This window comes from Notothenia rossii (assembly GCF_949606895.1).
Source record: "Notothenia rossii genome assembly, chromosome: 8".
In the NCBI taxonomy this organism is placed as follows: domain Eukaryota; kingdom Metazoa; phylum Chordata; class Actinopteri; order Perciformes; family Nototheniidae; genus Notothenia; species Notothenia rossii.
The window spans coordinates 41,965,394-41,990,735 of NC_136906.1; the positions used below are offsets into that span (position 1 = coordinate 41,965,394).

General features: G+C 41.3%; 2 protein-coding genes and 1 long non-coding RNA gene across 5 annotated transcripts in view; 2 read left to right on the forward strand and 1 right to left on the reverse strand.

The window, feature by feature from the left end:
* LOC307017377 (junction plakoglobin-like) overlaps positions 1-25,342 on the forward strand; it is a 708,820-nt gene that overhangs the window by 446,941 nt on the left and 236,537 nt on the right. The window lies entirely within an intron of this gene.
* Positions 118-2,045, forward strand: LOC307017394. Its single transcript, XR_013802169.1, has 3 exons — positions 118-703; positions 1,418-1,465; positions 1,657-2,045. It is a non-coding gene; the product is annotated as an uncharacterized lncRNA (long non-coding RNA).
* LOC307017387 (uncharacterized protein) lies at positions 8,999-12,052 on the reverse strand. 2 transcript variants are annotated; one of them, XM_079646984.1, is made up of 3 exons: positions 11,988-12,039; positions 9,519-9,659; positions 8,999-9,217 (listed from the first exon to the last, which is right to left on the reverse strand). In XM_079646984.1, exons 1-3 carry the CDS (start codon positions 12,036-12,038, stop codon positions 9,050-9,052), a joined length of 360 nt encoding a protein of 119 aa, XP_079503110.1. In that variant the 5' UTR covers position 12,039; the 3' UTR covers positions 8,999-9,049. The 2 variants fall into 2 exon arrangements, 1 of the variants encoding a protein (XP_079503110.1); XR_013802160.1 differs by lacking the exons at positions 8,999-9,217; positions 9,519-9,659 and adding an exon at positions 9,707-10,789 and having other exon boundaries at positions 11,988-12,052.

The window sequence follows — 25,342 nt, forward strand, 5'->3', positions numbered from 1 at the left end:
TTTCTTCCCGCTTCGTTCCATGACCCATGACGTCGGTCTGACGTCTCTGTGGCAAACTGCGCATGTGTAGTCGCCGAAGCCTTCCGAGTTCTGTCGAGTTTCTCCGAGTGGTGTCCACGTGTGTTCAAAGAGAGCTGCTCACTCATACTTTAAAGTAACGGTTACTTCAAGCTGATGAGTTAAATAACTTCTCTCACAAGAAAGTAGTTTTAACTTTGTTATATTGAGTTAAGTTAACAAATAATGTAGATATCAGTTGATGTCACTATTTTGTTTAAGTAAGGTTAACAATTACAATTTACAGTGTACAGAAATTGTCGAGGCCGTTGTACGTCATTACGCCGAACACGTAAACACTCCCGCTAAGTTTTTTTTCCCCTGTGTTCTGCTTGAAAGCAAGTACCTGCCTATCTTTAGTATCTGTATATCTATATCTGACCATTAGAATCTGTATTTTTGAAATTGTCGTTTTTATCACCGTAGTTTTACAAATTATAGAATAATTAATTACCAGTGTTTTCCAATTTTACTAGGCAGTTCGTTTCGTTGGCTAACGTTAGCTAAAGCTAGCGCTACTAGTTAGCTACGCAATGGTTTGTTGCTTTGCTCTGGGTTGCAGCCACAGGTCTTCGCATGAAACGTGCTTGTTCTATCGTTTCCCGGCCAATGTTTTCCAAAGGAGAGTCTGGATTCGTGCCATGAGGTAAGCTGACGTTACATGTTTGTCCATGTCACGGTGAAATGTAAATAATGGGTAGTGACAAGTATCGCCGTTATAGAGATGGCACTGCTAAAAAGACCGCAACATAAGTAAAGATAATGAATACATTCTATTAAAACCTGTGTGGCTTATATGATAAGTCTTATTAGTATAAGCAGCATAACGTTTCACCATGTAACTAAAGATTGTAGTCAGGGAAATCAGTTTGACATATTGAACTAATAACAAATCACCTCAGGCTGGCAGAGAACTCTCTGCTCCATAGCTTCTCTTGGACGTAAAATCACATGTACATTTTACATTTATATTCAATTTAATATTCCATCCCTCACATACTTTTGTATATATAATAACTTATATTTAGTTTTTCTTGTTATGCTGCTGCAACACAAACATTTCCCAAATTGGGATCAATACAGTAATATCTTATCTTAATTAATTAAGAAATATAACTATTATAATTAGTGTAGCAGCTGACACCTATTTTCAATATGGATTAATCTACCATTTATTTCTTTATTTCAATTTTCATCTATAAAAATGTCAAAAAAGTGAAAATGTTCACGAGACTTATTAAAGTGCAAGGTTATATCTTTAGATGTTTTGTTTTAGCCTATGTACTGTATGTCTTAATGCTCTTACAGTATATGTGACGGTGTGACTTCCATGAAACTATATTTTATATCTTCCCAACAGACGAGCTGACAGGAAACCCAACACTCTAACAACCACAACATTGCAAAGGCGAGTAAATGTAAATTAAAAACAATTCACAATTTTTGTATTTCTTCTTCCTTGCAGTGAGGTGAAGCTGACGTTGCACTTGATGCCAGTAAGGATGTTCCTCACGCAGGCTGAATGTTTCTCCTTCCTTACTGACAAAGAAGCCCTTGATTTGCAATGCTTCACTAATTGTTATTTCCCTGGCTCCGTAGGGACACTTTACCTCCAGCACAGCGGAAGACCCTACCAGACCATCCGGAGATGCCCCCAACAATCCTGATAGGGAGAGCCACAAATCTGACTCATGGACCTGCATCTGAGTTGCAGTGGTGAATGCCCTGACGCCCTCACATTCATTCATAGTCCCCCACTGTACAGACAAAACACCATCAAGGGCCTGTTGTTGCCCTAGCACCCTGGCAATAAAGGAAGCAGTCACACGCTTTGACCTCAGGACAGCTCCAAAGTTGCTGGCAGTCAACCTTCCTTTCCTGAACAAATGCCAGTTTGGGTTGGTTTGCTGACCAGTGGTAGCCACCTGAATTGCCCTCTGTTGCTCTTCAGACAATGCCATGCTTGCCACAATTGCCTCAGGTCCCTGATGCCCAATAGATTTGATAATTTCAGGAGCTGTAGTGTTCCTCTTCTGGCTCGGGGGAGAGAAGCCAAGAAATTCCTGAGAACCTGCCCCCAAGTCTGTCCCTCAGCCAGTCACGATCTTCGGAGGTGGCCTCTCTTGTCAGCGGGTTAAATTAGTTATTGGTTTCAACAGTCACATTAAAACAGTTACTAAATCAGCTTACTATCACCTAAAGAACATATTTAGGATTAAAAGACTAATGTCACAGCAGGATTTGGAAAAACGTGTCCATGCTTTTATCTTCAGTAGACTGGACTACTGCAATGGTGTCTTCAGAGGTCTCACTAAAAAATCTATTAGAAAGCTGCAGCTGATTCAGAACACCGCTGCTCGAGTCCTCACTAACACTAAGAAAGTGGATCACATTACTCCTGTTCTGAAGTCTTTACACTGGCTTCCTGTGTGTCAAAGAATAGATTTCAAAATACTGCTGCTGTTTATAAAGCACTGAATGGTTTAGGACCAAAATGCATTTCTGACCTCCTGCTAAATGATGAACCATCCAGATCTCTCAGGTCTTCAGGGACTGGTCAGCTTTCTGTCCCCAGAGTCAGAACTAAACATGGTAAAGCAGCATACAGTTATTATGCTCCAAATATCTGGAACAAACTCCCAGAAACCTGCAACTCTTACTTCTTTTAAATCCAGGCTGAAGACGTTTCTTTTTGTCGCTGCTCTTAATTGAACTATTCATATCTTAGACTGCACTGTAACTTTTATCCATGTATTTTTTCTTTTAATGTTTATTTTATTAGCTTTTCTTTTTAATGACTGATTTTAAATGCCATTTTCTTAATGTCTTTCATTTTTTGTAAAGCACTTTGAATTGCCTTGTGTTGAAAAGTGCTATATAAATAAACTTGCCTTGCCTTGCCTAATAAAGATTTCATGTGACACATACAATTGATTTGTTGATGGGAATTAATGTGAATAAATTAACTCGGTCTTAAAAGGTTAACGGTACTCTTGCTATCACTACTCACCGACACTATAAACCTTGTCCCTCATGCTAGCCCTGACAACACCGGTAAGCACAACTTCATCTAGGCTGCACTGTAACGTGTCCCGACTTGTAGTGGTTCTCTCCTCTATCTACACTCTTCTTGTCATCTTTGTAAAACGATATCAGACTGGTAGTTGACACAGCCATGACTTCTAGTTAAATTCAGTGTGGCTAAAATGAAAAGCTTTGTTAAAATATGCAAGCACGCGAAAGTCAAATTCAGCTTTATTGTCAAATATTCTACATGTGTTATACATCCAGAAATATCAAAATATCGTTTCCCACAGTGTGACATGTATACATAAAACAAAAAGGGCCTAGATAAACGTGGTATACATTAAACAAAACGGGCCTAGATAACCGGGGTATACAGTTTGAAATCTTAATATATTTAAAGTGTTCAAAGTGCAGTTTCAGTGCGAGTCAGTTGAAACGATCTTAAGTTGGCGTGACGTTGAAGTCGTGCGACCCTGCTGCTGTACTGGCTTGTAGTTCGTTTATAGCATAACGTTAGCATTTCGCTTTTGGCGACTAGATTTATGATTCAAAAATTATAAAAGTAGGGTTGACATGTGGAGATTATCCGGCTGAACAAAACGTGATCCCTCTCTTAAATGTGTGTCAACCACAGACCCTATTTCGAGCTATTTTCCAAAATCCTATGGAGAATTTGCATTGGTTTTTCGCGAAGGAACCGGAATAAGTTTACTTCCGGGTTTTACGACGCGTCACTGCGGTTCTCTATAGGCTACTATCTCAAAGGTTGAACCCAGGAACCCAGTTGTATAGTCCATAAACGACCACTAATACTGCTGCCCCTGCACCTATCGGTCTATCAATATTGTGCTTGATTTTTCATTTGTTCGTCTGGAATGATCCTAAGATCCTTGAACTTCACTCCTCATTGGGAGGCAGAAATCCACCATTAACCAGCAGCCAATCATGGCCCTTAATGTAAAAGTCTTGCCTTTCATCAAACCCCAACACTGTGTTTGGAACGTGTTGGTGCAGAACCTCTGCTCCGCGCGTTCCTCTATGAGTTTGTTTTAAAAGAAGGAAAAGTCAAAGCAGCCAGGATAAGGGTTAAACAATAATCTGTTTTAATGGTGGAACACACAATACATCAAACTTTCACCTAATCACGAAGCCCTCTGCAGAGTACTCCGGGCTCAGGTTCTACTACCGCGTGAGACACCTCTCACGAACGGCCAGTCAAAAACAAGATCTTCAAAATGATCACAACATTTATACACAGTTGGGGAGGAGTTTTGTCGCTTGCTCTTCCCTAGCTATTTGTTATTGGCGAGTTCACTTCTGAGCGAGCTAGCCAGTGAGTTGGCAGTGTTCCAGTGGTCGGCTTCACTTCTGGGTGTGTGTGTGTGTGTGTGTGTGTGTGTGTGTGTGTGTGTGTGTGTGTGTGTGTGTGTGTGTGTGTGTGTGTGTGTGTGTGTGTGTGTGTGTGTGTGTGTGTGTGTGTGTGTGTGTCCCTCTGCCCTCAGGCAGTCCCCAAATCAATGATTTGGAGTCGTGACAGAGGACTCTTTGACAGGACACATACTCATTCCCCCTAAACATATTCAACACACTCACACATACACACACACACACACATCCTATCATGTATCTTATCACACAACAGTCACCTGTTTTTCCTCTGAAGGCTATGCTTGTATAGATTTACCAGTCATCATCTCATGACATCTTTAGGATTAGGTAAATGACAAAGCTTAACTGTTCCCATGGCCTAAGGCAGGGGTCTGCAACCTTTTTGACCAAAAGAGCCATTTTGCTGCTTTTTCCAAAACATCTTTTTGTCTGGAGCCGCAAAACATATTTCATAGATTGATAGCTAATAAAGTTGTATTTATTGTTATATCAGAAAAAAACTACATTTTTTTTGCATTTATTAGGCTATTTATTACATTATATAAAACTGTTAACCTCTAATAAGAAACAAAGAACCCCCTATAAGGAGAATTAAAAATAATACACAGGCCTACTTTAAAATAAATTAAACACAGCACTTGGGGAGTCCTCTGCACATTTGAAGGAAAACAAATATTATTAAAATGGGCCCACTTTGAAATAAATAAAACATATAGCTGCACCCTAAAAATAGTTAAAGGTAGGGTAGGTAAGAATGGAGAAACCAGCTCGAGTGCGCTAGAATTTGAAAATACACAACCGGAAAAAATATGCCTCTTCCTTCAGACTTCCTCACAGAGCCCCTCCTCCAACACACACGAACGCACACATGACCAATGAGGCCACGAGATAAATGTGTGCACAGATGGAAGGCTGACAGGCTGACAGGCAGGTAGGCCATCCAGTTATTTTAGCCGGGCCAGCTCAGATGATTGGTCGTGCTTTTTACAGCGCTACGGCTTCCAGAGATTAATTTTTGTATGTATTTATTGTCAAAGCATTTCATATATTCATTGCTATCGGGATGTTAAGAGCATTCCATGGAATATAACAAAAAGTGTTTTCTGAAATAAATTACATACTCCATTGAATTATGACCTATGATTATGACTGAAGATCGTCAGCTGTCTTCCTCTCCGTGTTGTTCCCGTTGTTCCTCGATACGTAAAGACTGCAGTGCAGCACCTTTGACAACTTCTCTCTACATATCAAACATACCGGTAAACCAGCATCGTTTGCTGTGAAAGCATATAACTCTGTCCACACAGAATTAAATCCTGTGTTTCTCCTGTACCGTTCTTTGATTTATCCATTCGCTCATCGAGCCGGGGGTAAGGTTATTCACCCGCAGGAAAAGGCGCTCGCGCGGGACCGTAGCAGGATGTGACGCATATTTTAGTTGACCTAATTAAAACCGTTTTGTTTTTTATTTATGTGTCAAAGAGTATCACCTCAAAATACAAGATACGAAACATTTTCAACCATGCAACAAAATATAAATAGTCCTAAAAATACTTTTATTTTATTTCCTTCTTATTTTTGTCTAAGCTCAAGGGAGCCAGAGCAGAGGGCTTAAAGGGCCGCATGCGGCCCGTGGGCCGCGGGTTGCCGACCCCTGGCCTAAGGCCTTCCCTGAAGTTCCCTTCACCCCAAATCAGCTCTCTGGAATGAATACATTTAAAAATGAGAACAACGGACTATGGTCTCGTTTACTGTGTGATCCAATTCTCAAGGCCTCTTTTGGGGTCTACAGGAAATGAATCATTAACTTTAACAAGACTTTAACTACATTATCTGAAAATGTATCTGGGAATTCCCCTGTTAATTGCAAGGACTATTGATAATTAACAGAGAGACCCTAGGGGCCTCTTCTTGGTATCTGCTAGGCAGAAGTCACTCAATGCAGAAATCACGAGTTTAACACACATTCTATATAAGGTGACATTAAAATGAATATACCAGAAATACACCTTATTGAACTTTCCTGCCATAACACGTTACTTTAATCCTTCAAATAATACTTCAAAGGTGACAGTTTGAATATAATATTCAGACTTCTGTGTTTCATAGATAGATGCACATTTGTTAAATGAGGTGCACATTATATTGACAACAAATGTGGATGCATGCAGTAATTTGGACAAATGAACACCCTGAACATTACTTACATTGGAAACAAGTTGGAATTTCAATCAAATCTTGATTGCTGATATATCCAATAAAAAGTGTAATTTCAAGAGGAAGATTGTCCACAGACAACATGTGATTGATTGTTTTCTTTCCTTACGTTTGATTAAAACCTGGAAAAGTGTCCTCTGAAAGTGCCATTGTACTCCTACTGGAAGTTTCCTCCATTGCTTGCAGTACATTCTTCAAAGTACCATTGGCCTTTACGGCCCGTCCACACAAGGGCGTGCGTTGAAGCTTCAACGCTTCTGCCCATTCACTTTGAATGGGGTGACGTCACGCTTCGCCGAACTGCATTGAGCGTAGCTACGCGTTCCTCGCATTGCTCGCGAGGCTTCGACGGAAGCGTCAGCCAATCAAATCCCGTTTATTAAAATCTGCCAGTACAACTGCTAGCCAATCAAACCGCGTGTATGCTGCGAGAGCCATACCGCAGGTCATTTCTATGTTCCATAAAATGGAGGAGAAAAATAATCATTGCGCTAGTGAATCACCCGGTGCTGTATGATCAGTCTCTGTTCATCTACCGGGATACAGACCGGAGGAGCCAGGCATGGAGGGAGGTGGCAGAGATAGTGGGTGAAACTGGTAGGTTTTCGCCTGTTTGGGGAGTTTATATCCAGTGTACCTCGTTTAAACATTGAATGGACAGCTAGCAGGCATAGACAGTATATATAGCTAGCATGGAATGTTTTTTGCTTTGTATGTCGGGGTCGGGAGATTCATGTGATTGGTTGTTGGTTGCGTTGCTCGCGTTGACTCCCCAAGCTTCAGACACGCCCACCGCCAAGCGTCAACGCACGCTGCTGTGTGGATGCTCCGTTAGGCTGACACTCATAGGGTTGAATTCACTTGTCTGTCATCAGCTCTGAGATTATTTAATAATATATTGAGCAAGTATTCCTCTTTAGACACAACTCCAAAATGTCTTTAATGATGATAGCACCTTGGGCTCAACAAGAAATATTATTTCACCACCCAGCTGTTTTAGAAACATCCTCCAGGTTCAGCAGCAGATGGTTGTATGCTGCTATGTTAATCTCTGCAATTATTGCACTGCTTCATTTTGTACATCTTAAATACATACTTATCACCCTAATTATCTACATCAAGTTGTGCATCTGAAAGGTCCCAATACTGTTTGGGACCAATTAACATTTTAGAGGCACATCTTGTGAGTCTGGAGTGTGTTTCAGAAGAATGTTCTTCAAATATTTGTGTTGAAATAAAAAAAGTGCTGACTTGCCTGAGTGTCCTTCAAGTGAAATCTGGAGATGCCTCTTGAAGGGAAGTGTCCCAAATGAGTCACCTTGTTTTAACCAAGGATATACTATAGGATTCAATAGAATTAAAACAACTACAAACAAGATGCAGATATTTGCATAATTGTCTGCACACAAGATAAAGCTCACATAAATCTCAGTCCATCAATACTTGTTTCCAACTCAACTCAATCATAAAGATATTTCTAAATTGTGTAGTGAATCGCTCTGTTGCCCTCATCCAGCACTGCGATATATATGTACGCAACAAGAAAATACAGTATATAGCAAGAAACATTCAAAAAACAGAGGAGCGCTCTGTCAGGAGCCTTTGCAGTCCTCGTTCAGTATTTGGTTTACCTGAGGAAAGTTGGACCTATTTTCCTCCACATTCCTTCTGTATACTGTATAAATGTGGTAGCACTTCCAAGGTCGCAGAACTTAAAAACGTTTTGAGGAAAAAGCAGGATGTCTGGGAAATGTCAATGATTTTTTCGCTCCGCGGCACAGGACTTTTCTTCACATTTTATATTTACAGTGAAGTTTAACCCCAATTTCTTTTTACATTTCATAAATACTTGTTTTTAAATAAGATGGCAACGTTTGTTAACTGAAATAATACACAATATTTAGCCTTCATGGGAAATACATTTTATTTTTCCAGTTTTGCTCACGTTTGTGGTGGCCTATGTTGTTTTCAACCAAATGTTGATGACATAAATGTTTATGCTCATAAAAGTATCACAGCAAAGATTGTCAATCACAAATGTAATTTAGATTAAAGTAAAAATATCTTCAAAAAAAAATGTATTTCCCATGAAGGCTAAAAATTGTGTATTATTTCAGTTAACAAACGTTGCCATCTTATTTAAATTGAAACATATTTTAAAATAAATTGTACAGTACATTTTGCTTTGAAAAATATACCCCTCTGGTGGGATAAGGATAATCCAGTTTTTTGGGATCAAACTGATCCCAAACCTGTGTTGACGGTTTGAACTACCCGTTTTAAAGATTTGATCCAGATTAAAGCTTGGATTGGATTTCCTGATCTGATCAGATATCAAAGTGATCCTAATCATGTTTTTTCAAGGATCACAAATCCTTAGGATTTCACGCAGGGCCTCAGATACCTTGCCAGTGCGTAACGCCTTCTGCCTGTACAAGGCAATCAGTCGCAGGGTGTGTCTGTCTAGTTCAGAAAAGAACTGGTTCCGTAGGTTGACATTTGTGATTCGGTGAAACTCGGCACAAACCTACAGGAACACACAAATGTATAAAGATTATTAGTGATGCAACCTGTTTTGTTGTTTCCGTAAAAATATATTTCAACATGATCGTATTCAAAGTATTCATTTAATTTGTATTATTATTTATATTATAAAAATAAATATTGTTTTACAATATATTAACATTGAACAACAACACTGTTCCATTGTGTGCAAAGTAGGCAGTTTTTGCAAGCAACATTGGGAAACGGTGTGCAGACTATGAGAAAGACGTGACAAGGGGCAGAAAAGAGAAAGATTAAAACGTCTGAGAGCGTCTGTGTTTTACTTGTGATTCCTTCCGGAGGGCCGGCCACTTCTCTAAAAAATCCCCGACCAAGGGATTTTCCTGAACGATCTCCTGGCAACGAAAAGTCGTCTGCATGAGCTTTTCTATCAAGATGAGGTTCTTCTCACTTTTCTCAACTTCCTGCAATGATAAATGATTGAAATGTAAACAATGCAAGAGTCGTAGACACATGGAAAAAAGGGCTAACTCTTGAGTACTGGCTATGCTTCAAACGATAGTGCCTAAATAACTGAGCCTGGGTGACTGACGAGACAGCACACAATTTGCACTTCCACGCCATTGAACCATTTCAACTTCAACAAAGCATGATGATCGGATCTGTAGAAAGGCCAGTTCTGTTCAAGTTACCTTGAATCTTGAGTCTCACTGTTATGCACTAGCGTCACCCTACGACAAAAATAAATGTGCAGAGTTTTAATACAAGTTTGCAGTTTTCATTAGCTTACTGTCACTAGCAAACATGCCTGTGTGTAAGCCTCAACGTAATTGTGGAAAACAGCTCTAGCTAGCTACTAGCTTAATTCAGGAATAACATTACATTTACCAGATAATAGCGGAACCATTTCAACCATGCAACTTCAACAAACCATGATGATCGGATTACTGTAGAAAGGCCAGTTCTGTTCAATGTTCTGAATACCTAATTAAATAAATAAAGCTACTGGAAGAAAGTTCGAAATTAATGAATTGAAAAAACAGAACACATTATCGGTTAGCAATAAGTTGCCTTGAATATTGAGGAGTCTCACGGCTATGCACCAGCTTCACCCCACGGCAAAAATAAATGTGCAGAGTTTTAATACAAGCTTGCCGTTTTCGTTAGCTTACTGTCACTAGCATCAACGTAATTGTGGAAAACAGCTCTCGCTAGCTACAAGCTTAATTCAGGAGTATTCAGGAATGATATCACATTTACCAGATAATAGCGTAAATAAGCACCAGTTCAATCAGGAGAGACGTGATGTATGAAATACATGTTTATTACCGGGACATATAATATGACTGAAGAGTGATTGACAGATTATAACAAGTGAATGAAATGGTCTTTGGCGATTAGGCCCCGGTTTGCAGGATGATCATTCAGGAGGGGAAAAAAAACGCTCCGATGAACCCCCCGGGGTCAAAACACTGGTGGTGGTGATAAGTAATTCGGTCCGGTCTGAAGGGAGAAGATTTGAGCTTGGCCCTGTATTAGGAGACAGGAGGCGAAGGGGTGGAGGAGGGTTGCGCGTTGCCACCTGAAATAACAGCTGACGGAGAGGGAAGAGCAGATTTAAAGGGGTTAGCGGGTGCAATGATAGGCTTGTGAGAATGGGGGGAAGTGATTGGCTAGCTGGGGAGTAACACCCCCGATCACTCATTGAGAGATGAGAGAGTATTGAAATTACGTGTAAAAAGAGGATATTGGTCTTCCTGACTGAACTTGCGCTGAGCTTCATTAAGTAACACACTTTTAAACAGTAGGGCTGCCGTTGACTAATAGGAGTTTCTAGCTAAAGTTAACATACTGCTGCTCTAACGTTAACGTCCTTACAGTACTTAACCAGTGTTACCGTTTAACTGGTGGCGCGGGGAACTCATGATATTCTATAACGGTAGCAATGTGTCGTACTTTGAGGAGCCATTGTCGAATAACCAGGAAATACACATTTCGATCACTTCTTCTGTCGTTTACAATCATATTTTGGTATATTTGGCTGGATAGGAACACTTTGATGCACATTCAGTACCAGTGTGTGTGGTTGTGGTTGCGATGCCTATATCCGGACGCGTACAGCGAGGACTACAAAATGACAATGAGGTAACTGGGAATGTCTGTTCAAAACATGGCACGCTTGAATAAATAATTTAAACCAGTTATTTTTGTCAGACTTATTACTGAATATCGTTCTTAATGTGATACCAAGTCCAGTGGTGTAGTGGGCGTTGGACGCGGGGGTACGCCGTACCCCCACTTATTTGGAGCATGATCTTTTTTTTAATAGTCTAATAAATATAACATCATTGCCAGTGGTATCAGTTGCAAGTGTGTATTTGTTGTAATAATGACAAAAACATAATACATTTCACTGTAATAATAAAAACGATTTCCTTAAAAAATTATGATTCATCATCACGCTCCTGACCCCTCGGGGGTGTGTCACTGACACACCCACTCACTGGGGGTGTGTCACTGACACACCCACTGCGACCCAGCTCGCCGATTTTGCAGCAGCTCTTTCCCTCAAGAATGCTAACGAAAAAGCTGGCAGGCTAACATGTTTTACTTGACTTATTTTCTAAAAAAGAATATAATTCACAAGAAGAAAGAGGCTAGCAGCACCGAAGCTACAAGTGAAGCTGCTACTAGTACATCATCAGAAGAGCCGCCTAAAGACGTGGATAATGCTACCACTAACGTTAACGTTAACTGCGCTAGCAACGTTCCCCTAGCTAGCTCAAGCTCACCTTTCCCAGATGCATGGACGGAGGAGATGTGGCGGAGGAAACAAGAGGCATACCCGTGGATAGACTGCAAAGCTGGGAAACTGGGCTCAGGGGCACCATAAGGGGGTGAAAGGTTAGGACGATTCTAAGGGCCCGTGACTGACAGGGGCCCCAAACATTTTTAGAACATTAAGATTTTTTTTTTAAGTAACCTTTCATCAATCATCAACAGTTAACATTAATATAAAGTTAAATTGGTAATGTAATCACTACGCTTACGATTCATTTCACTTTTTTTCTGCCAAAAGTTAATTATCCAAAGCCTCTGTACACCCCTCTCTATTTACATGTAATGGTTTGGTCCTGCCTCCAAATGCTGTGAGGCACCGCTCTTTCTGGCAAAGAGTGAGAGCATGTGAGGAGCAGGGATGTAAGTACTTACGTGTGTGCCATGTCTCAACCACTCACAAAGTCAGGCTTTCAAGAAAGAAAAGAAAGGAGAGAAAGACAAGAGAGTGGGGCTAAAGGGCGACAGTATGTCACCCAGTTTTTCAAAAGAAAAGGTGGGTGGTCCATGGTGGAAATTAGTCTGTTAGCTAAGCTTAGTCCATTGTAAATAATAATTGTAATGTTTTGCTGACATTAAGTACTGATAATATCTTCACAGAAAATGAAGAGGTTTTTCATTTCACTCCTCTTTTAGCTGACATTTAATAAATGCAGGTACATTTTTAGCAGCTATTCATACTAAATCAGTTGTCCCTCCCCCTGGTGCCAGGACCAACAGATCCATATTCAGGCTCCGCAGCGCTGTCCCCCCATAATGCTTTGCAGTCTTGCCATGCTGTCCATTGAAAGCCAGTTGGCTAGAAGGCTGGACTTCAAGGACTTGATCAGTGACTTAGCCTGTAAGAAGGCTAGGCGCTAGACTCTTGGTGAGTAAGGCTGAGCCAGGGCTCGCAATAACTGTTGAAGGGCAAGGCTATGGTAGCGATATTGGATCACACAAGATGCATGATGAGAAAAAGACTGTGAACAGGTAAAAGGCTCTAATTTAGCACCACCATCAGGCCTTTTCACTTCCATTTGCGTTTTGTTGTCCGTTTACATTTTAATACCCGCTTATTTTGTAGTTGGTATGTATTTTAATTAATAAAAAAATCTTCTGCTTATGTTTTTTTTTTTGTTATAGCATTTTATAAATGATAATATTGGTGTTAATGTTCACTTTATTTTAATTTAAGAGGTCATGTATATTTAAGTTATATTTATTTAGATTTATGAATGTTCCATTCAGAAATGTCATTAAAAAGTCATATACACCATAAAAGATGACTATTGAGATCTATTGTCAGGAATGTTAGTCTTATATCAAATTGTGAATTCTACTGTAGAATGTTGCACGTCTGCCCAGTGTTATATGTTCACAGCTGGGTGTCAGTAAGTATTGTGCGGTTAGTATTGGACTACAAGATAGAGGAAAGCCTGTACAGGTAGAGTTATTTAAAGCATAAATGAGTGGGTTGGGTTCTGGAGGTGTGGTTACAGCAATTGTGCTTGGTGGGCCTGGGTCTGGTGGTGGGGCCCAATGTGATATATTTTCATCGGGCCCAAAATCCCTGGCGGCGCCCCTGACTGGGCTGCAAAGTTTGTTCATCCATTTCGGATTTATCAGTCTTCAAAACCCAAGGTGTCGAGACGAAAGTCAATATGTATTAGTATCTGTGAAAAACGGACTGAGAAATAATTATGTGTTTTCGTTTAAAGTATTATTACCGTTTAGTGAGTGCACTGCGCGTGTGCGCACTTGTGTGGCATTGTTTGGGATGACCTAAAATAGCGTCCCCCCAGTAAAAAAATCCCCACTACACCACTGACCAAGTCCATCTGAGACCTGTTCACCTTCAGACAGCCTACAAGTGAAGCACACGTAGTTTACTCATAGTTTGAAAGCAGATTGAAGAAGTCTTCAGCTGTGGAGCTGTGATCCGCCCAGGTTAAATTGTGATACGACTTCTGTTCTGTGGCTATCAACCAGCGATCATGTTTAATATTAAAGACTACACACATGTATCCCTTATCAAAACGGTATTCTGCACTTTGAAGCACTTATCCAGATAAGATGTGACTGTTTACTCGTTTTGCAAAGATAGCAGCAGAAATGTCATTGCTGCATGTGTAGGGATATTTAGACTTTAAAATGCTGCTTGGTCATTCATTTTGGTCTCCGCGAACAATATTATGAATCCTCTATTCAAACATATAATTCAGTGTCCATTGACATGAAAATAACTAAAAAGTTCATGCTGGACTCAAACCCGAGTCCCAACAGCAAAATTCACTCAAGTCCTGCGCGTTGTGAGTGAGCCACAAATCAACACGACATCTTGGATCATGTTAGTAATTCTTGAACCCTGAGAGCAGGACAGACTGAAAAGAGTCAAGGGAAGCTTATAAAAGTTAACAGCATTTAATTACACAAAAGATGCGGTGATGTACAAATGAAATGTGCGAGTGGAGGCTCTCTCCCCATGCGTCTGGTCAGCCGAGGTCAGGAAAAAGAGACCGATTCTTGGCACGCTCTTCCTGTTGTCATCTGAGGTCTTCTCCTATTGGCCGGCGTCGAAGGGGGCGGGTCCAATGCAATTCCTTCCTTTTTCTGTTGCTAAATTACATCATTCTGGTGTCTGTGGTTATTTAAACATTCCCTGATAAACGTTATTCAGCGTCAGTAAAATGAGTGTTGATCCCAGTGTGTTTAGGGTACAACATCACACGTCATTTCACCTTCAATTTACGGTTTTGAAAACGTAGCATTTCGCCACATGCCAATGCTAACCGGAAATGACAAAATTCACTACCAGAAAACCGGAAGTCATTTGTGAATCTTCAGTTTTTAGAATAAAACAGATTTAAATTAAATACAGTGTATTTAATTTAAATTATGCCATATCAACATTGATTTTAATTTCTAACAATCATCACAGCTCAATTTCACACATTAACATTTTTAAAATATTCAGAAAAATGCAAGCCAACCATCATTTATAATGTGAGCGAATGTATGTACACTTTAAGCCATATAATATACATATTATAGTAGACAATTGCTTTTAAATAGTATACTGACTGAGGTCTGTATCAAGCCTCATTTAGACCCACCGAGATCAGATATCCTAGTTTATCAGCCTTCGAGCCTACATTATGTTGTGATAAGTGGTCATTTTACATATAAATGTATTCCAGTGCACACATTAGGTTATATAATATAAATATAAAATATGCTAATCAGGCCATGTGTTTCGTTTTGCAGTGTAATCATCACAGACAGATGGAAAGACAACAATAACAATGAAGTCATATTAATATTACCAAGTTACACAGAAATAGATACAAAATATAAAAAAAAAGACCACAAAGATAAAAGCAACAACTTTAAGATAGAAACGAAAACATGTTCACACCTAGGGTGACCAGGTCCCAACAAACCAAATGTGGGACAAGGCAACCCTGTCTCCTAAAAATTACGTTCCCACAGAACTAAACTGCATTTTCAATTACGTTTAGCAAGAAACGTATTTTCTCCCACGTTACGTTTGTTATCAACGTATCTCAAATACGTTTATTTTCTACATATCTTCTAGAAACATATTTTCTCCCACGTTACGTTAGTTATGAACGTATCTTAAATACGTTTATTTTCTACATATCTTTGCTACAGAGTCCCTAAAGGGACATGAAAAAAAAAAAAAAAAACAGAGAGAGAAAAAAAAAAGTCAGGATAACATACTCACCCGTTATCCTGACTTTTTTTTGGGGAGAAAGTTACCGGTGCGCCAAGGAGGAAGTGAAGCGCACAGGACACAACCATTTCATTGCAGACTGTTATGTTTACGTGGGGAAATGACAGTGCATTATTTGAGATATATTTCGTCCTCAGACTTCACTTTAAGGACATTTTGGCCAGGGGTGTGTGGTCACTCCAGGAGGCAGCGGGACGTGTAACTCAGAGAAGAGCAGCACGAGCGCTCAAAGAGCTTTTACGCACCGCCTTCTGTGTTTACCTTCATTGAACAGCTATAAAGAGTGACCACAGGCCGTTTTAACCACACACACCTCTACACACACACCGAACTGCCCGATTACTCCCCCTTTTATTAGTTTTATGGAGGAGATCGCCGGTCATCAGGACGCATGATGGGCGGACTGGGACTAAAAATCAGCCCGGGAATCTCACCCTGCCCAGCCGACGTAAACTGTCAACGGGGGGGGGGGGGGGGGGGGCAGTCCGCCACTAGCTCTGTGTGTGTGTTCTGAGTGTTTGTTTCCCTGTAAAAAAATCTGCGGGGGAAGCAGGTACTCTGCGAGTCACGGACATTAATTCATAGATCAAAGCAGACTGGTTTACAAACTCTCCTGTTTTGCCAATCCGGTGCTTAAACCAATAGCTCTACACCCCTGGCCGAAATGTCCATAAAATTAAGTCTGACTTCAAAATATAGTATACAGTATATCTCAAATAATGTATGCTCTGTCATTTCCCCACGTAAACATAACAGTCTGCAATGAAATGGTTGTCTAATGTGTGTTCCACTTCCTCCTTGGTGCATCGGTAACTTTCTCAAAAAAAATAAAGTCAGGAAAACGGATTTGTTTCTCGTGCGCACGAGAAACGAATCCGTTTTCCTGACTTTATTTTTTTTCTCTCTCCATTTTTTTTTTTTTCCATGTCCCTTTAGGGGCTCCGTACTTTGCCATGTATTGTCTTGCTTATAATAATGATAATAGTCATTTATAAATATAATTTTAGAGCAAAGATTTGAAATTGGCAATCGGGCTCGATATATGGTTAAATTAAAATCAGTAGGCGAGGCTGTAATTTCGCCAGCTGTTACTCTCGAGGCAGAAAATAATAGTTTTAACATGCCAAAAAGCTGCTTTTGTTATGCCCCTAATATGGGGAAAATATAAGACAAAGGAAACAGAGACGATGTTAGCTTGCTTCAAGTCTTATGTATTATGCCCGCCAACAACATGGTACACATAGCACGCTGTATAATACAGAACATGGATTCTTGATATAAAACAACCACTAACAATGCGCGTACTGCAAACATACATCCAATTTAACACACAAGATGTCACTTTTTAAATGCACAGTACAAACATACATATCCAAATTAACACCCAAACTCCCCTTCTTGGAGCTAAACTACACTATCATAGCTAGCTGCGCTAGCATAGCTAACGGCGCTCGCAAAGCTAGCATACACAGCTACAACAATTACAGAACCTAGAGAAACCCTCCAAAAATACCTCTAACAACTATCACTATTCACATTAATATTATACACAGTCAGTCTACATATATAACGTTTCTCACGGATGAACTCACCTAATATGGGGAAAATATAAGACAAAGGAAACAGAGACGATGTTAGCTTGCTTCAAGTCTTATGTATTATGCACCCGCGGCAAGCAACACGCGCCCTCTGCTGGACAGACCCGGAAGGTCATCAACCATGACTTAAATCTATTACACACTCCCCTTCAAAACAGATGTCGTCCCGACATTCTAATCCACAATATTATGCCTACATGTCAGCAACATCTATAACATTTATTAAACACATACCACGCTCACTGTTCAGTCTGGCAAAAGTGCACACACTCAATTTACACATTTAAGCCCTTGGCTTAGTAGAAAGTCCATCATTGTATGACAAACATATGTTCACAAGCTCTCCGTTTGTTTTTGTTTTTTACAGTCCCTGAATGTATGTTGTGTGTGTGAGTGCTCTACTTCTTGCTGCATATGTGGCCAGAAGAAACGGTCTCCAATATGCATTATTTCAGGCTAAACATGTTTAGTACATTTACCTATAAAGTGCAATGTTACAGTCTGGAACTCTTTTCATACATTTGTTTTTGACCTCCTTTGTCACACATAGTTTCAACATAGTCCGTTGCTACCTTGTTAACAGTTCTGCCTGTGCAGCATGTCCAAGTGAACTACACTCCTTTAAAACAGGTGAGTGAGATATGATTGACTGTAACAGTGTCATGTAATGATATATTGTGTGAAAACACAGCCCATAAATGTATCTCATGTCAACAATCACTTTGAATGTGACCTCTGCCGTCCATTTTCCTTTTTATGTGTTCTTTGAGTGTAATGTATGTGCATTTACTCAGTTCAATGGTGTGCAATGTCACTACCCTCATATCCATAGTACTGCTGAAAGTGGTATGGTGGTACAGTGTGTGTCCATGGCACCTTTAAGTTTGTATGCAGAGGTGGTGCTTTTATGTTGTAGCAGGCTGGTGAGCCAAGCCTATCATATGTGAAGACCTTTGGTCGTCTGCATTGTCGTCGATGCCCTTGAAGCTCCTTACTACTGGGGTCACTTTGAGCAGGTGATGGGACAGCATTCTCCACAGGTAGATCCTCAACATAGCTGTCCTCAACGTAGCTGTCCTCCCCCTCCGGCAAGTACCCAACTTCGTGTGCCATTTCTTGTTCTTTCTCTGGCTCAGCTGACAGGTTTTCCTCAGAGTGTATGCATTCAAGCTCCACAGGTGTACTAGTGCACGCAGGATTCACTGTCTCAGGTGGGCATGGATTTGATTGCTGCTTAAGTGGTGCTAGATAATACTCATCATCCTCTTCCTCCTCCCCTGTTTGCTCCGCTTCCTCATTTCTCTCCACACTCTTTCTCTTTGCACGTGGCTGTACTTGAGTTTCCAGCGGCAGGTTGTCACATGGGAGGAGAAGATTACGATGTAAAACCCTTGATCTCCCTGTCCCTCTCTCAGGTCTGAGTTCATAAACAGGGATATCTTGACTCACTTGACGCACAACTGTGTGAATAGCATCTTCCCAGTGATTTCTCAGTTTGCCAGGACCACCGCGAGGTGTCATGTTCCTGATTAATACACGATCACCAGGCTGTAATACTGAGCTTCTCACCTTACTGCCATAATGTGTCTTGCTTCTCATAGCAGCTTTGTGAGCATTTTCTCTTGTGATCTCGTATGCCTCCTCCATGCCCTGCCTCCACTTTTCCATGTAACGATGATGATTACTGTCCCCTTGCTCCACGGTCAAGTCGAACAGCATATCAACTGGCAACCGTGGAGAGCGTCCGTACAACAGGTTGAAGGGTGAGAAACCTGTTACATCACTACGAGTACAGTTGTAGGAGTAAATCAGTTTATTTAGTGAGTCTTTCCAGTTAGTCTTTTGTCTCTCTGTGAGGGTCTTTAACATCTGGAGTAATGTTCGGTTAAACCGCTCGACCTGTCCGTTTCCTTGTGGGTGGTAGGGAGTGGTTCTCGACCCAGCAACTCCACAGTACTTTTTCAATTGTGTGAACAATTGGTTTTCAAATTCACCACCCTGATCATGGTGTATTCTTGTCGGAAAGCCGAATCTCAGCACATAGTCGTTAAAGATTTTTTCTGCAACTGTTTTTCCTGATTTGGAAGTCGTGGCGTAGGCCTGGGCAAAACGTGTAAAGTGGTCAACAATTACAAGAATATATTCATAACCACCCTTACATTTGTCAAGGTGCAAGAAATCAATTGAGACAAGCTCAAACGGTTGAGTGGTGACAATGTTCGTCAGTGGCGCTCTTGTCTGACGGCTTGGTTTCTTGTGCTTGAGGCACACACATCTCCTCATGACATAATCTTCGATTTCTCGTTGCATGTAGGGCCAGTAAAACCGGTCCCGTACCAAAGATGTAGTCCTGTCTGCACCTTGATGGCCCATTTCATCATGGAGCTCCTTTAATACTGTACTTTTGTGCTTTTCTGGAAGCACAAGCTGTGTTCTGTTTGAAGTTCTCCTGTACAACACTCCACTCTCATTCATCTCCAACTTGTCCCACTCTCTTAGCAGACATAAGATTTGTGAACTAAGTTGTTTGAGTTCTGAGCCTGATGGCTTCTTTTCTGCCAGCTTGTACTGAATCACTGCTCCAACATTGGGACCATTTCTTTGGTCATGTTTGATCTGTCCTATTGTCAATGGAATGATGGATGCGTCTACAGTTAATGCTGCACAACTTAATGAGACACCCATGGACCATGACACACTGGATTCATCCTGGTTCTCCACTGCTTGTGTAGCTGCTCCAATCACATCATATGACATTTCCTCTGTACACTCATCCATGAATACTTCCACGTCCAAAGGCATTCTGGACAGACTGTCAGCATCAATGTTTTCCTTACCAGGACGGTATTTAATTATGAAATGGAAGTCTGCCAGTTCTGCTACCCATCGACAACCTGTTGCATTCAGTTTGGCAGTGGACAGTACATATGTAAGTGGGTTATTGTCACTGTAGACGGTGAAGAATGGTGCATAGTATAGGTAATCACGGAATTTTTCTGTGATTGCCCATTTGAGGGCAAGAAACTCTAATTTGCCTGAGTGTAGATTGTAATTTTTCTCTGCTGTTGTTAAAGTACGTGAACCATAAGCAATCACACGAAGCTTTCCATTTTGCTTTTGGTACAATACTGCCCCCAATCCCTGGTTGGAAGCATCGGTATGGAGGACAAATGGCTGTGAAAACTCTGGGAAACCTAGAACAGGAGGCTGCGAGAGACAGTCTATCAACTGTTCCAATATTAACTGATGCATGTCAGTCCATTTGATGGGTGTGTTGGATGAAACTCCTCTACTGTTTCTTTTTGTTTTCGTTTTTTTCAGCATTTCAGTTTCTGTAGGTGCTTTAAGCAGGTCATACAAGGGACAGGCAATACGTGAAAAATCTTTGATATACTGCCTGTAATAACTTAATAGTCCCATTATTGCTCTTAACTCACCGATAGTTCCTGGGTGTTTGTTTTTCAGGGCCGTTACTGCAGCAGTATCGGCAGGGTCCACTCTATTTCCCTCAGCAGACACAATTCTTCCAAGGTAACGTACTTGTGTTTTAAACAGGTCACACTTTCTGGGCTTTAGTTTTATCCCATGCTCCCTCAGCCGTTGCAGCACCCTTCTGACAGCATTGATATGATCCTCAAATGTCCTGCTAAACACAAGAACATCATCAAGATATGGCACACATATTTCATCCCTTAAGCCCTCCAAGCACTCTTCCATGCAGCGCTGGAATGCTGCAGGGGCATTCATGAGTCCAAACGGGATTCGTACCCACTCATAAAGGCCCCAGGGGGTCACAAAGGCTGTTAGGTGTCTACTGTCTTTGGCCATGAAACCCTGGTGGTATGCCTTACCCTGGTCCAGCAGTGAAAAGAGTGTGTTTCCTCCCAGGTTATCCATAATGTCCTGTACTCTGGGGATGGGATGGCGATCTGAGTGGGTTTTCCTGTTGAGCTCCCTGTAGTCAATACATAAACGTAGAGTTCCGTCCTTTTTTCTTACGCAGACGATTGGAGAGGAGTAGGAAGACATGGACTTTTCAACCCACCCTTGTGCTATCAAGTCCAGTAAGTAATCTTTCATCTCCTTGTATAAGGGTTTTGGAACAGAGCGGTAGGCTCTTGACACTGGCTCAGCATCTTGTAGTGAAATCTTCATTTGCAAGTTTTCCACACAGCCTATGTCGTCATCAGACTTGGAAAATGAGTCTGATTCTTCTCTTAGCATCTGACTGACTATTTGTCTCTGGTGTTCATCAAGGTGAGTCAAATCCACAGGAGGATCCCACTGCTCATGCACAGGGGGGCTTTCACTGGAGATCTGGGCGTTGACATGGTGGATTGATGCAGCAGGTTTTTGGTCTGTTTTAAATATGTTTGCAGGATATACTGATCTGACTGACTGTACAGTTCCAATAATAGTTCTTGCTGCCATCGTAATGTCATGATTTGTTGTGTTTTGCACACTAACAATAATTCTTGGGACTGTATCTGCCTTCACGGACACAAGAGTATCACAAAACTCTAATCCTTCAGGCCATTGTGGGTTCTCATTTGGCTCAAAAACCAGAGTTTTATCCTCTTTGAAAAATGGAGCCTGTACTCGACACTCGAGTTGAATGGAGTTACGTTTAGGCACACTAACTCTCTCATTTGCTGTTCTTACGTTATAGTCACATGTCTGTCCTACACTCACAGCATTAATAAAGGCTTTTGCTTTGTTTTTTCGAAGATGAGGAAAGGCCATTTTTACTGCCTGTACAAGCTTCTCTTTATCCCCATGTCTTTTCTGGCCTGGCTGACTGGCTATCACAAGGTGCTCAATGACATTAAAGCCAATAATGGGACACTGCTGTTGGTTACCTTTTAGCACTAGCATGGGTATTAGCAACTCGGTATCACTTGCAGTAAGTTTAAAGGACACTTCAAGCCAACCAACATATGGCATTTCTGTACCATTGGCCGCTTCAATTTGTAAAGAGTCTATAGGGTCAATTAGCTCTGCTACATCTCTTAGCGGTACATCAGTTAGATGGCTTTCTTTCCATACCTCATCTATAGCACAAATTTGTGAGCCTGTATCCCAGAGGGCCTGAGTTTTCTGTTCGTGTAGGAAACACCTGATGAGGCACTTTTTCCCTACTAACTCTCTCACAGTAGCTGTTTTTTCTTTTGCAATATTTTGTTTGTGCTTGGATTTGTCATGTGACTGTGTCGCTTTCTTAATACCTGAACATGTGTATGTCTTACAATGCCTTTTGTGTGCAGGCCAATGGTTCTCCTGACATTCTTTAGAACAATACAGTGTAATTTTGCAAGTTGAACAGTATTGTAGTTCCCTACTCTTTTTCTCTTCATTGCAATTTGCACAAGATTGGGACTTATCTGTGTGGCCGGTTGCTGCATGTCCCATGGGAGCAACCCCTCTTAGTTTAAAGGGCTCCGCCTAGTGGGTCCCTCTACCCTCTGTGCCTTACAACCTGCTCTGAAATGTTCACTGCTTCCACACCTAAAGCAATGCTGACAGTACTCTTCGCCTGCATGAGTACAGGAAACACACCTAGGTCGGGGGCGTGGTGCTGGGTAGTATCGCTGCGGTGCATACCCTTGTTGAAACTGAGCCGTTTTTCTTACTCGTGCCGGGTGGAATGCCGGTCGGTACTCCTGCACTGCTGCTGGTGGCTGCTGGTGGTACACGCTGTTGGCATTGAATTCAGCCCTATAGGGAGAGGGTTGTTGGGGTGAAAACACAGGATAAGGGGCGGAAATATTAGCTGGTTCTCTGCTTGGTGAGGGATGCTGTGGGGGTGCAGATGTGGCCGTTTGGATCGTTTCTCTGATTTGGGAGACCTCAGCTCTCAGGGCTTGCAACAGCACCATGTCAGAGCGCATTGCTTTGATTTCTGACAGCAGATCAGTGGGCAGAGTAACTGTGTTTTGCTGGCTGGTGCTTTTCATTTCCACCGGAACTTCAGTGGACTTGACTGTATTCACATTTGTTACTCGTGATGGGGCAGCAAGTTTCTTTTTATCCTGTCTCTCTTTTTCATTGGTGTACGCAATGTTCACTTTCTCCAGCAGCAGCTCATCCGAAGTACTTATCTGCATGAGGAGAGGCTGCAGGTCACTTTTAATATTGTCATTCTGTAGACCAGTCAGGACAGTATGCATGAAGAGACTCTGGACTAGTGCTGGGTCATATTTTAGGTTTGACTCGGCTTCTTGAGAAGCAAACAGGATTTTCTGTCTCATGTCCATAGTTCTAATCAGGAAGTTTTGAGGCGTTTCTTTACTACTCTGAACCTCAGAGGTGAGTTGTTTGTATAACTCTGTGGCACCTTTCTCCTGGTAATGAGACCTGAGAATTCGGCGAAGGGCAGGCAGTGTAAGGTTTTCCTTCCCTTCAAGGTAACTCCGTAACTGCAGGCCTGGTGTGATGGCACGGATTACAGCATCAATGATCTCTGACTCTGGGTAGCCCTTACTAAAGCCATTTTCAATTTGTCTGGCCAGACTAGAAAATGTGAGCCTATCTTTTTGTCCTGGCTCGCCTATTTGGCCGGCGATCTTAAGATCTTTGCGCCACATAGAACTACTGGGGAGTACTTGGGCCAGATTTCTTTCTGGGGGGCTGAACCCGGCAGGGTGGTTCATGCTTGTGTTCATTAGGTCATGCATTGCATTTTCTTTTTCTTGTAATGACAACCTTAGTGCCTCTACCTCCTTCTGGAGATCTTCCCTTTTGACACTGTCATGTACATTTGTTGTAATGTTGGCTTTGTCTATGATATCCTGCACATTAAGAAGTTCGGACATGCCTTCATCCTCTAGCTCGGCCATTTCTTCACGTTCATTATGCTCTGTGACATGAGAAATTAATTGACTGCGAGATTTACCAGTCACATGCACATTATCCGGTCCTGAAATCTCCAGTTCATTGCACACTTTAATTGTTGTTCTACAGTCAGTGTATACAATGCACCTGTAATGTCCAGCTGCAGCTTCTCCAATTCAGCCTCCATTGTATCAGAGAAGTGGGCAGAAATAGCAAATGAGGGTTTATCTTACTTAATTAGGTTTTTTTGCTGCTCCCTAGTGGTGACTTTTCACACTTCAGGATGCAGGTTACCAACGTTGTCTGAAAACGACCTCGACTGCCTTTCCAAGCTCCTTTCTCCGATGACTGGGTTGTTTAAGGGGATGATTGATCAGAGGATTCCACTAACAACTCAGGGATGGTCCTCAAATCAAATCTCCCAGCAGCGCCTCCAAATGTTATGCCCCTAATATGGGGAAAATATAAGACAAAGGAAACAGAGACGATGTTAGCTTGCTTCAAGTCTTATGTATTATGCCCGCCAACAACATGGTACACATAGCACGCTGTATAATACAGAACATGGATTCTTGATATAAAACAACCACTAACAATGCGCGTACTGCAAACATACATCCAATTTAACACACAAGATGTCACTTTTTAAATGCACAGTACAAACATACATATCCAAATTAACACCCAAACTCCCCTTCTTGGAGCTAAACTACACTATCATAGCTAGCTGCGCTAGCATAGCTAACGGCGCTCGCAAAGCTAGCATACACAGCTACAACAATTACAGAACCTAGAGAAACCCTCCAAAAATACCTCTAACAACTATCACTATTCACATTAATATTATACACAGTCAGTCTACATATATAACGTTTCTCACGGATGAACTCACCTAATATGGGGAAAATATAAGACAAAGGAAACAGAGACGATGTTAGCTTGCTTCAAGTCTTATGTATTATGCACCCGCGGCAAGCAACACGCGCCCTCTGCTGGACAGACCCGGAAGGTCATCAACCATGACTTAAATCTATTACACTTTGTCGTTTATTGCACCTCATACATTAAAAGAAATCCAGAGTTACGTGTTTTCTGTACTTCCTCTAAGAAGAAAGGACAGTAACAGAAGATCTCTGTGGCTTCA